This window comes from Zootoca vivipara, chromosome 3 (assembly GCF_965207765.1).
Source record: "Zootoca vivipara chromosome 3, rZooViv2.hap1.1, whole genome shotgun sequence".
In the NCBI taxonomy this organism is placed as follows: Eukaryota; Metazoa; Chordata; class Lepidosauria; order Squamata; family Lacertidae; genus Zootoca; species Zootoca vivipara.
The window spans coordinates 48,875,810-48,887,977 of NC_142586.1; the positions used below are offsets into that span (position 1 = coordinate 48,875,810).

At 43.0% G+C, this 12,168-nt stretch overlaps 1 protein-coding gene across 7 annotated transcripts in view; it reads right to left on the bottom strand.

Annotated features, from left to right (window-relative positions):
* The window catches only part of METTL24 (methyltransferase like 24), a 102,984-nt gene that overhangs the window by 75,535 nt on the left and 15,281 nt on the right, over window positions 1-12,168 (bottom strand). For 3 of the 7 annotated variants that reach the window (XR_015948937.1, XR_004692188.3, XR_015948936.1), the window contains exon 1: window positions 10,096-10,599. The exons of 1 other annotated variant lie outside the window; for it this stretch is intronic. Coding sequence is in view for 3 of the 6 variants with exons in the window: in XM_035109064.3 (XP_034964955.2) it covers window positions 10,096-10,419 (324 nt within the window). In the remaining 3 variants the exon portion in view is untranslated. Of the gene's footprint in view, window positions 1-10,095; window positions 10,709-12,168 lie in introns of those variants that run through there. 3 more of the 7 variants (XM_035109064.3, XM_035109063.3, XM_088666009.1) reach the window with 3 other exon arrangements.

Below are 12,168 nucleotides of genomic sequence, written 5' to 3' on the forward strand. Positions count from 1 at the left end.
TACAGTCTTATAATCGTAGAATCAATGTGGGGCTCAAACCCACAACCCTGAGATTAGGAGTCTACCGACTGAGCTACTTAACGTCTTAGTGACCACAGAATGCTGAATGACTTTTTGTGGGGAGGGGGAATATAAAACCAGAATGTAATAGAATGGAGTGGCCTGGAAGAGGTGTGGTTGGCTAGAGGAGCACTCCAAAACGGCAAGACTTTGTTGCAGGTCCCACTTGTTCAACTAAGTTTGCTGCTAGTTACTGGAAATGAGGCTGGAAATGGTTTGACTGCCTCTGCTCTAAATGCTGCTGTTATTACCACAACAGTAAATTCCAAATTATAGTGTTCATTCCACTGGTATGCACGGCCTTCAGCATATTTGTATACAGAATTTTATTACTCTAATAAATTATCTGGCTCCTTAAGAAGGCCGGCATGTCACCTTTACTTTATTCTCTCAAAAGAAGGCTGACTAGCATAAATAACTTCAAGTTGCATCAATAAGTTACAAAGATTCTAAAGGAATGGGGATATGTTGTCTAAAAATAATAAACTAGTTACATTCTAACAAATTGCAATCATTCCATTTATTATCTGCTTTGCGTTTCAGCCCACTAGGAAGACTGCAGGTTATATTTTATAAATACATGGGTGTGTCTCCGCATGATTTAATAGCCATTATACTAGTCAGTATTTATATGCATTCACATGTTTTTCCAATAATATATTACACATATATGCAATTTTCCCATCAATATTAGCTCCCAATCAGAAAACCCTGCAACAGACCATCTACACTGTGTTACTCATGAGGAAACCAGAAGCCTATACGTAGCTAGGTCGACATAAATTTTAGCTAGGGGGTCCCTTTATTTTTCAATAGCCTGCTTGGTCCTTTTGTCCTCCTCTATCCATTTTTACACTCACATATTGAGCAAGTTTGGAAAACTCAGCAGTGGCCAGAGGACTGGAGGACTGGAGAAGATCAGTCTACATCCCAATCCGAAAGAAGGGCAGTGCCAAAGAATGCTCCAACTACCGCACAATTGCGCTCATTTCACACGCTAGCAAGGTTATGCTTAAAATTCTACAAGGCAGGCTTAAACAGTATGTGGACCGAGTATGTGGCGTGCTCTGGTCCATGAGGTCACGAAGAGTCGGACACGACTAAACGACTAAACAACCACCCATTTTTATTTTTCTTAATTAATTTTTTTAATTAATTCTTAATTAAACTTCAAAGCATTTGGCTGCTGGGGTCTGAAGTGCATTTCAGCCAAACTCTAGGATTCAGGGAATCTTTTGCATGTCTAGCCACTGCACCTATGCTCCTGGGGTGAAATAATGGGATTTCAATGGAAAGAGCTGGTCACACTGCATCCACAAGAGAGAAAGGCAGCTGGATACTAGCCCTATTGCTCCTTGTAACTGAGACAGATCTTGCACCCTGGAGAGGGTCATGGAAACTAAATGCTACCTCATAGTCCCGGATTTTAGTATTTCTTTAAGCTCTCTAGAACTCCCTCCTGTCTGGAGGCTGTGTTGAAGAAAAGTGGCAGCAATTACCATATAGTTTCAGGGCATGGCTGACCTACTCACGTGGAAATTGTGCAAGGACGTGCATAAGCAAGCTCTCCCAGCCCTCCCCTTCTGTTACATTGCCCAGCTGTAGATTTTGCAGTTTGTTTTTCTTATACACCAACATGGCTACATTGCCTTGGAAAATACCTTCTTAGTCAATTTGGCATCACTTGATTCTCTCACCTAGCGCCACACAGAATTAATCATCAGCTTTGCTAAAATACAGATTGCTGTGTTTCTCTTTGTTTCTGCTCTGTGCCTAATTAGGGCCCTGTGTGTATCAACGTGTGATGTGTGAGGGAGGTGAGTAACAGGCGGCCTTTGTGTTCTCAGAAATAGTGTGTAACTTGGTATCTGTAACAACGAGCAGAGGTGTTTTTTTTAAGTTTTGGAGCCGAGTCTAAAAGCTCATAACATCCAGAATAATTTTATACTCTCTTGCTTTTTAATTTCCCCCCCTACCCCTGCTTTTTAATTTTTTTCCCTACCCCTGCTTGGGATGCAAGAAGGCATTGATTTCCATTCTGACCCATGTTCGTTATGTGCAGTGCTTCTGTTCTGATGCAGTTCAGCTTCTGACAAAAACTGCATTATTTTCTTAGTGTCCACTGCAGTGTAATTTTACATAATTACATAACTAATGATGTTATCAATTACAGTATTATTATGCTATGCCCCGTCATTCACTTCAATGCACAGACCATTCACTTCAAAGTACAATACAAAGGAAACACAATTGAACTTGGGGAAAGGGGAGTCATCGATTATGTATCATCTGAAGACTGAAAGCAGCAACAACTGATCATATTTGCTGGATTGATTCCCATTCTGGACACTGGACAAATAAGTGGACATCAGCAGTTTCCTTTCCAGTTTCTGTCAGAGGTCTCCAACATCCCTTATCCTCACTACTTCCTACCTTGGTGTAGTATCTTGCCTGAAGAGTTCGATAGAACTAGAAATGTTGCCCCTATTTAGTGACAGATGCCATTGCCCAACTGTGTATTTTGGAGTATCCAACCCCCCCAAAAAAAAGCAATGCTAGGAAGTTGATCCAACAGATCCTACTCATTAGCTGTTGTGACTATAAAGTGCTAGCAGGAAATGAAGAACAAGGCAATACCCTCTCCCTTGACATAGGAACTGGGGCAGAATAACCACTCCCGGGATGTGGAGGGTAGAGCTAGAGAACGGGGAACAGGAAGGGATGAAAATAATTTGAACCTTATTGAGAGAAAGGAAGACGGAGCTCTCTGTTCATTGCCCATCACCCTGCAATTCATCAAATTTGATGAGATTTTGCTAGGTAATTATAATTACAGCATGTCACACTATAAATTTCCCCCACGCCTGAAAGATAGGATTCCCCAGCTGCTGCTCAAAAATGTATGAAGCAAGACTAATTTTTTAAAAAGCTAAGGTAAGCATGCAAGGATCATGGCTCTGCTGTGTGATCATTAACCTAGTAAGCTTGCAAGAGACATCACTGCCAGGAACCATTTTATAATCAGTATTTTCTGGCCTATTAACTGCAAATGAAAAGGCTTTAAAATATAATTAAAAGATCAGTAGCCTTTCCTTGCACAGTTACTATGAAAATAATTCCAGAGCTTCTATATCTTCTCTTTCATTCTTTCTCTCCTCCCACCCCCCCCCCCAGATTTCGTACCAGGTTGCGCTGGTGCTCCTGGGACCCGATTATTTGCTGTTGAAAACAACTGTCAATGAAAGGGCATCCCTTTTATTGCAAACACAATAATCTCTCTCAGTCTGCTCTTTCAGACTGACAATATTTGAACAAGAACTCACTGAAGTCTTCCTTAGTTATCCATGCAGATGCCAATGGCTTGAAGCCACAATACCTAGTGCTGTAATGCTATTAATCTCCCAGGCGAAATGGGTTTGATCACAGGAGAAGATAACCAAGAGAGTTTATATAAAATCCATGTGTGTGAAAAGTTCCCCTTTTATTGCACTGAGAGCACAAACTCCCTTATAAGCCCTTTGCACCCCCGAGGATTCCTTAGAATGCTATAGGACCAATTCTAAGAAAGCTAGTTGTACTTAAGCCCCATAGTTGTGGGTTAAACTTTTGCCAGAGCATGCCCCACATCTCATCCATTCGTAGCGCATGAGGTGGGGTGCCACTGCTGTGCCACTGTCACAATGAGCACAATAGGGCAGGGCAATGGTGGCAGCCACAGCAGGGGAAGGACCAGGTTGGCAGCGACAGCAGGTATATGCACACCTGCCAACCGAGTGTTTCCCAGCCATTCCAGTTCTGGCAAGTGGCAGCACTGCCACAGCTGAGAGAGCAACAGAGCCACAGCGCACCTTATGTGACATTGATGTATTCAGTTCAGGATGCCTTTTATGTCATTATTTCAGCAACCAGGAATGCTGTTGCTATATGTTCACAAAATTCTAAACACAGGAGTCAAGGAATGTGTCTCCAAGTGCTAAAAGTCCTTAAAACAGTGCTGACAGTATCTGCTATTTTTGCAGCATGAGCCTCACTTCCAAGCAAACATGATTAGGATCGTATCCAAAGTCTGGGTTTTGTTTCTCCGTGCATGGGAATAAATCAGAGACTAAAGACAGCCAAAACAACAAAATGAGAAGCAGTATAACGATGAGGCTCCTCTCATTTGAGATTTTGAAAACCTAGTAGGGTGGTTAATTCAGATAGGAAGAGATGGAGGGAGGAGTTCAAAATTCTCTGTCAGTTGCACACTAAAAGCAATCCAAGATATTGAGCGAAGATATAATAATATGTGCAACACTTGAGATTCCCTGCCTGAGTAAACAAGGAATGTTGATGCAGAATAACTACTCTGCATCAATCACTTCTGAAAGGTCTGGTATATCAGATCATATGCATAAGCCCTTGGAAGGAATGCTAATGATTATAATTAGTTTTGATTTTCCCTTTGAAGCTTCCAGTCCAGGCACAGTCAGATATAATTTCTTCAGTCCATCTGTTTCAGTGTTGCATTTCCTAGTTTCTAAGATGATGCAATAGCATTTTTATTGTAACATAATAATGTTATTGCTAAGTGTCCTAAAGATTTCAGTGTGTGCTTTTTTTGCCAAAGGCTACAAATTCCCTTTATTAAGGAAAACAAATCTGGATGAAAGTGAAAAGATAATGCAAGATTTCAATTTTTAAACATTCAAGAAATGTTTCTTTCCCAGAAACGTAAGAAAAAACCTTGTAATGGTGTGCCTGTAATAGTTCCGAACTTTCTCTTTGTCTCCCTGTGACAAAAGGCAGAGAACCAATTCTGGCAGGAAACTTTATCTTCCCTGAATCTAGAACCTCAAAACAGGGGGTATCGAAAAGAATGGGCAAGATGCATTTCCGAGACATTGCCTTCAGCAGCTTAGGAGGGGAAGTGGGAGAAGCAAGTGGAGGTTTTGAGGAAGAGGGGATGGAGAAGCTGGGGAAGACCTTGAAAGATGTCCCATTTATTAGCCTGTCTCAAACCTTTCCTTTTGGGGCAAGTTGGACTACTGCAATCTGGTGCAGATACATTTTCAAGGAAGGCGGCTAGTTTGAAATAGTCACTGGGTTGCTGTATTCACCCAGCTCTACTGACTTCCAGTCCATTTCTGAGCTTAATTGGAAGTGCTGGTGATTACCTAACTTTAAACACCAACATTGTTTAAACTCCAAGTACATATTAGCTCATCTTTGTCCACACTAGTTCACCCAGTCCCTAATGTCATCGTATGTCTCTTCCTGGGGCCGACCCTAATATTAGGCAGAGTAACGCATCTGATTCAGGTGGTAGAAGCCGAGTGGCAGCAGCCTTCCCAGCTGCTCCTCTTGAACCTCCCATTCTTTCTTCCACAGCCTTCTACCCTCTAAACTAGGCTGATGCCCTCAGATGTAGTAGTGGACACTGTCCCATTGTTGAAGCAAAATCTGACTGCCAGTACAGAGAGAAGTTGGAATGGGGGGGGGGTCCCCATATTGCCCTTTCCCTTATCTTGGGCTGCGCCTGCCCCCTTTTGAGGAAAGGCAGATGGTGAATGAAATAGGCATCTTCACCATACATTTAAAGCACTATTATACCATTTTAACAGTCATGGCTTCCCCCAAAGAATCCTGGGAACTGTGATCTTTTAAGGGCACAGAGTGTTGTTGGGAACTCCCTATTCCCCTCACAGACCTACAGTTCCCAGAGTTCCTTAGGGAAGGGGATTGACTGCTAACAATTGTAACTGAGTGGACTAGTGGTCTTCTAAGAACTCTTAAAACTACAGGATTCTTCAGGGGAAGTAATGGTGGTTAAAATGCTATAGCAGTGCTTTAAATGTGTAGAGCAGATGTGGCCAGAGAACCATTCCAAGATACTCAAACCTTTGAATGTCTCCCCAGGGAAGCTCACCTGCACACACTGACATCATTCCAGTGCCAGGCAAAATACCTTTTTATTCTTCTAAACCAGGGGTCCCCAAACTAAGGCCCAGGGGCCTGATGCGGCCCAATCGCCTTCTAAATCCGGCACGCGAATGGTCTGAGAATCAGCATGTTTTTACATGAGTAGACTGTGTCCTTTTATTTAAAATGCATCTCTGAGTTATTTGTGGGGCATAGGAATTCTTTCATATTTTTTTCCAAAATATAGTCCAGCCCCCCACAAGGTCTGAGGGACAGTGGACCAGCCCCCTGCTGAAAAAGTTTGCTGACCCCTGTTCTAAACTTTCATTTTAAAACCTATTAAGTAAGCCACTGAGGAAATGCTTATGTGTTGCATTGTATTTATTATGTTCTACCTGCTATTTTAATCTGATTTTTTGTTGATTTTTTTATTTTAAAAATGTATGATTGCACTGATTTTAGTCTTTTATAATGAGCATGGATGAGCTAATGTATGCTAATGAATGCATAAATAAATATTAAAACGTAAACTTCCATTCTATTTTCTTAGCTGCAGTTAAGGCAATGAGTAATATGTAGGCTTCATAATTGCTAGCAGCCATGAAGGCCAAATGTGTGCATTTATGAAAATAAAAAACCTGAGTTTTGTTGGCATTGTTTAAAATCGTCATCATACATTTCTTTCCCATTGTGGTATTTTGAGCCATACTTGACAATTCTATCTTGGCTACTCTATCAGGCTATAAAGAGGGCTTAATGCTTTCATTTTTGCAAATCATAGAATCATAGAGTTGGAAGAGACCACAAGGGCCATCCAGTCCAACCCCCTGCCAAGCAGGAAACACAATCAAAGCATTCTTGACATATGGCTGTCAAGCCTCTGCTTAAAGACCTCCAAAGAAGGAGATTCCACCACACTCCTTGGTAGCAAATTCCACTGCCGAACAGCTCTTACTGTCAGGAAGTTCTTCCTAATGTTTAGGTGGAATCTTCTTTCTTGTAGTTTGAATCCATTGCTCCGTGTCCGCTTCTCTGGAGCAGCATAAATCAACCTTTCTCCCTCTTCTATATGACATCCTTTTATATATTTGAACATGGCTATCATATCAACCCTTAACCTTCTCTTCTCCAGGCTAAACATACCTGGTGCGGTCGGTGGTTCACCCTTCAGTTGGGTGGTGGAGCTGCTTGAGACGTGGCTTGGTTCAGGCCTGGTGGGCGTGATCCTATGGAGGAGAATCCCAGAATCATAGAAGGGATCTGGTGGGTCATCTAGTCCAACCCCTTACAATGTGCTGCATATATCTCTGAGGCCCTGAGGGGTGCCAGAATGTTAAATTATGTGGTGGCCTTGGGTTGTCTGCTAGTTCTGCTGAGAGTCGCAAAAGGGATAGTTTCTTTTCTTGGCTGTTTATGCATCGTACATTTAAAGCACATCCAGCCTCCAAGAATTGTAGGCGCTGTAGTTTACCCAGCAGAACTACAATTTCCAGCACTATTAAACTGCACTTCCCAGTATTATTGGGTGCTTTTTGTGTGTGTGTGTGTGGCGTGCGAGCTTTATTCAGGTGGTCTGTGGCATGTTTGTCGATTTGTGGTTGAATATGGCATTTTTGTTTTTATTGCTTCTTTTTATACAGTATTGTATTTTGCTTTATTACAATTTTAATTCTGTGTAATTCAGATTGTAGTGCAATAAAATACGATATATGCATGCAATTAATCAATGGTTAGGCATGCACTGAGATTGAGCTGGTAAAGCTGTCACCAAACTGTAAAGTGAGGGGCCCTGTCTAATCTGAAAAAGTGACCTTGGAAATATTGTACTGAAATCTGGAGCAACCACAGGATGTGTATTCTGGAATAAAAGGCATCCCTTGATAATTAATATCATAAGGCAACCATGAATCATGAGTGCTAGACTGGTACATTTATTTAATCTCAGCCTAGCAAATCTATTTCCATTATGGCAGGTAGCCCCATATGCTGGTAAAATTGCCTTCAAAAATAAGGTTAAGGTTGATTTGGGAATTTGAAGTTGTTCTTAAACTTGAGGCCCAGACAGGGTTTGAAGCAGTTGAGCCAAAGAGATCATGAGAAGTAAATTAGTCTGTATGATGAGGGACTCAAAATGCTGTCCTCATCTGGAACAATAACAACCTGAAGCAATACAAGCTCTGTAATGAGGACAGAGTTCAAATGTGATCAAAGAATGTCGGGCTTTGAGACTCTGCAGTAAGATTGCAGTCTGAAGCAACCTAAACTTTGAAGTGAACCCACTTGAAATCAGTGGGATTTGAGTAAACATGATTTAAGGCCCGGCTGTTCAGATATCAACTGGTGTCTCAGATCTAAGTAGCCATGTACTTCAGGAAAATGTCATTTTCAGATCTGCATCATGTCCAGTCCTCTCTATATGAGTGACCTTCGTCAATTAGAAATAATACTTGGTGGCAGTAATTTCCTTCTTTAAAGTGTACCAGATGTCCTCAGATGTACTTCAAAGAAGAAAAGCTGCTGTCTGTCCTTCATTTCAGGTATCTTATTGTAACTCATTTCCTACATTTTATCTGGATAATGTGTGTGTATGTGTGTACATACACGTAAGCTGCATTGTGTTAAGGCAGGACAAATATTTTATGAATAATTCAGCGGTTCTTTCTCCCTCTGCCTCTGCTTTTCTGCTTTTTACTTATATTTCAGGGATGCTTTTGTTTGTTTTTAGGAACATAAAATGGATTAGACCAGTGTTTCTCAAACACTGCGCTGGGATTCATCTTTGGGCCTTGTACCACTTTCAGGTGGGCCTCAGTGCCACAGCCAGCCCAGTGCCACCTTAGCTATGCTATTTCTAAGTGATTCCCACCATAGCCTTGGATGGCTGCTACAAAAAGCTCCAGTATGCAAACAATCTTTGTATTTGTGGTCAACCTCGGATGGAAGATATCACCCATTATTAGAGCAGTAAGCAAGGCCTAAAATCAAGGAAGTCAGACCCTAAGCCCTTTACCAGATGTTACTATTCTTTTTGGGCCTGTGGTCACATTTGCAAAACAAAGGAACAGTTTGAGCAGTACATGCATGCTGCAACTCTCCCTTCCCAAGCTGTAACCCCACTAAAATCACCTCATGCCTCTATTAGGCCTGAAAAAAATAATCATTCTATTACCCTTGGAAGAAGCCATCTTTAGCTAATTTCAGCAGGGGGGTGAGACCCTGGGAGCATCCGATGCGGCTCCTGTGGGCAGCTGTGTGCCCACAGGTACCACATTGGTGACCCATGCTCTTACAGTGCAATCCTAGACATGTATATTCAAAACTTGAGCCCCATTGAGTTCAATAGGACTTGCTTGCTTGGATTACTTTGTAAATGTAAAAGTTATTCTACCCCCACTTCTCCTCCAGCAATTAAAATAGATTACAAAGAAATTTAAACGATTGATAAGGATTGTACTCACAGATGTTTGAAATGATGCTCTTAATATAATCCTTAAATAACCACAGAGTTTAGATAAATTGTTGGGGGGAAAATTTGCTTTGCTTTGTTTTATTTTTGATAAAAAAACTATCGGGAAATATCAGTATTCTTCTATGAGTAAACATTGTGATGAAAGTTTTTGGCATGCTCATCAGGGATTTCCTGCTGGGAGCGGCAGGTAAAGAAGAAGAATGCACAGGGGCCATGCTTAAAAGATTTTGAAATATTTCATAAAGTTCTGCCTCTTATCAGGTGCAAGGATCTTGATTGCAGATTATCTCCATAACTGCAAGCAATTATAATCATATGATTAATCATATGGATTTGTTCTTCTTAGTCTGTGTTAAAATAACACATTGAGAGTTAAATGGCTTCTGTCTTCACCTTCAGGCTGCTTTTATGTAAAGTTATAACTGCTAAGTACATTTATCTGATTTTTAAAAAGCTGAATGTATGAAAAACACCAATAAAAAACAAAAGGATTGTCTTTTGCAGCCCAACCATGTGACAGATCTGGTAAACACCAGAGCCACCAATATAACTCTTCAGCATGTTTGCCAAGAAACCAGATGTTTCTACACTTTCTGGTTTATAAAAAACATATTCTCCCACTTGGCATTCACAGTCCGTCACAGCACCGAGGCGGCCATTCTTACCTTCTTGCCTGCGTCGCTCGGGGGCGCCCCCTGGAGGCAACAGGTGGGCTCGGCTGGGCCCCTGCGGCGGCCGCTCCTCACGTAGGTCACCTGCCGCCTGCTGGTGGCCTCGCTCGCCTTCTCAGCTCTGCGAGCTCCCGGCGGCGGCGGCGGGAGAGGTGGCTTGCGCGCCTCCTTGGCGGGCTCGGGCTCGGTGGCGTCCCAGGAGCGCTGGAGCCCCCGCTGCAGCAGGCAGAGGAGGATGGTGGCGGAGAGCAGGCAGAGGCGCAGCGCGCAGCCCTTCCCCGGCCGCCTCTCTTTGGCCGCGCAGCGCCACCGGCTCATGCTGCTGCCAGGGGCGAGGACCGGCGCCGGCTGGTCCGGGGCGAGCGGGCGGCTCTCTTCCTCTCCGCGCTCCTGCCGCTGGGCGCGTGCCTCGCCCAAGGACACATGCCGGGGAAAGTTTGGGCTCTGGCTGGCGGGAGTTCCTCCCCTCTCCTCCTGCGCCAGCCGAGAAGCGGAGGGCGCCTCAGAGCCGCCGCCTCCCGGCCACCGGGCGAGGGACGGGAGCCTCGCTGCAGCTCTTGGCGGCCACCCCGTAAGAGCATGGCCGGGTCCAGTGGGGCTTGGTTGGAACAGCGGCGCAACAGTTAACGGAAGGCAAGGAAGGATGGCGGTAAAGTTGGCCTTCCTTGCAGCGCTTTCCAACTTTCCCTTGGAAGTTGCGCCATCGAAGCCGGCTGTCCTGTGTGGCTGAGTTCGGAATCGGTTTGTTGCTGGTTCCCTTCTGTTTTATAGGTAGTTGCAGTTTGCAGTGGATCAGTTTAAAAACTGCTACCCAAGCTTTTGACTGGTATAAAGCATACTGTATATGCTTTTAAAGATTTGTGTAACAAGAGAAAAGTACATGTATGGAAGGGTGATTCCACCCACCTCACCTGGAGAACTGTGTGTGACAGTGAGTGGTGTAAAGATGGTTATGCCTTAATACACACACCCCAATCAGTGTCAGCTTTGCTATTTTCCAGCAGAACCCAAAGGGCAGGAGGCAACAGGCAGTGCCGTCACATCCAAAGGTAGCTCTCTGGGTCAGAAGTTTCCAATTAGGCTAAACAAGCCCCTCCAGAAATGTGTTTCAAATGTATGGTGTGGATGTGACCATAGTATTAGAGATCATACAGAAGCACACCCTGATCATATGTTTAAAGCACATGGCACCCGGCCGAATCCTGGGAACTGTAGTTTACCCCTCACAATTCCTCAATGCATTCAACTGCACACTAATTGAAGCTGACCTAGCAGTGTCCAGGAACATTTCATTAAACGTTTAATTTCAAACCCTGAAAACAGCAGTGTTAGTCCAGATGTTACTCTTTAGAGTCCATGCGTATGTTTGAAGCAGTTTCTCACTGGGAAGCCACAATGTAATCTGCAAAAAAATTAGCAAACCAGAGCACTGGCCTGCAACACAACCAAGTTTAAGAAGTGTTAGCTCAAGAAGAAGAAAAAGAGGCAGTCTTTTTTTGTGGGAGCAAAATGGTAAACAGAAAAATGTCCCAGTATCCCCTTCATCCCTTTTGTGGTGATGAGGAATCTTGTTCACAGGTTTGGCCATGATTGTTAGATAATAATCACCAAATCAGCCCCTCCCTAACTGGTAAAATAAAATAAAATACAGATGCAGCTGCTATAAGTTATTAACAGCCTTAGGTATTTGCTTGAAAAGATAAATGCTTTCTCCTGGTATCAATGGCCATGTATTCTCTTGGCAGTCAGAACATACTTGAACAGTTACAGTTGCTAAATAAATTCAGCCAGACAAAAGCTCCTTTGTCCTGAAGTAATAGAGGGCAAAGCCAATGTAGGGTAAAAAGAGCAGAGGGCCAAGTAAACACAATTGGTTTTCATATAAACCGTATGAAGAAAATAAATTCTGTGGAATGCTACAGAAGCCTTGAGCCTTCTTCCTGCATGCATTGGTAAAGAATGGAAAAGGTATTCTTTGAAAGTCATTCCAATGAACCTGAACAAGCATTACCTATTCATGGAAATCTAAGGTGAGCCACTGAACTTTTTATTCAGAAACTGAGCACA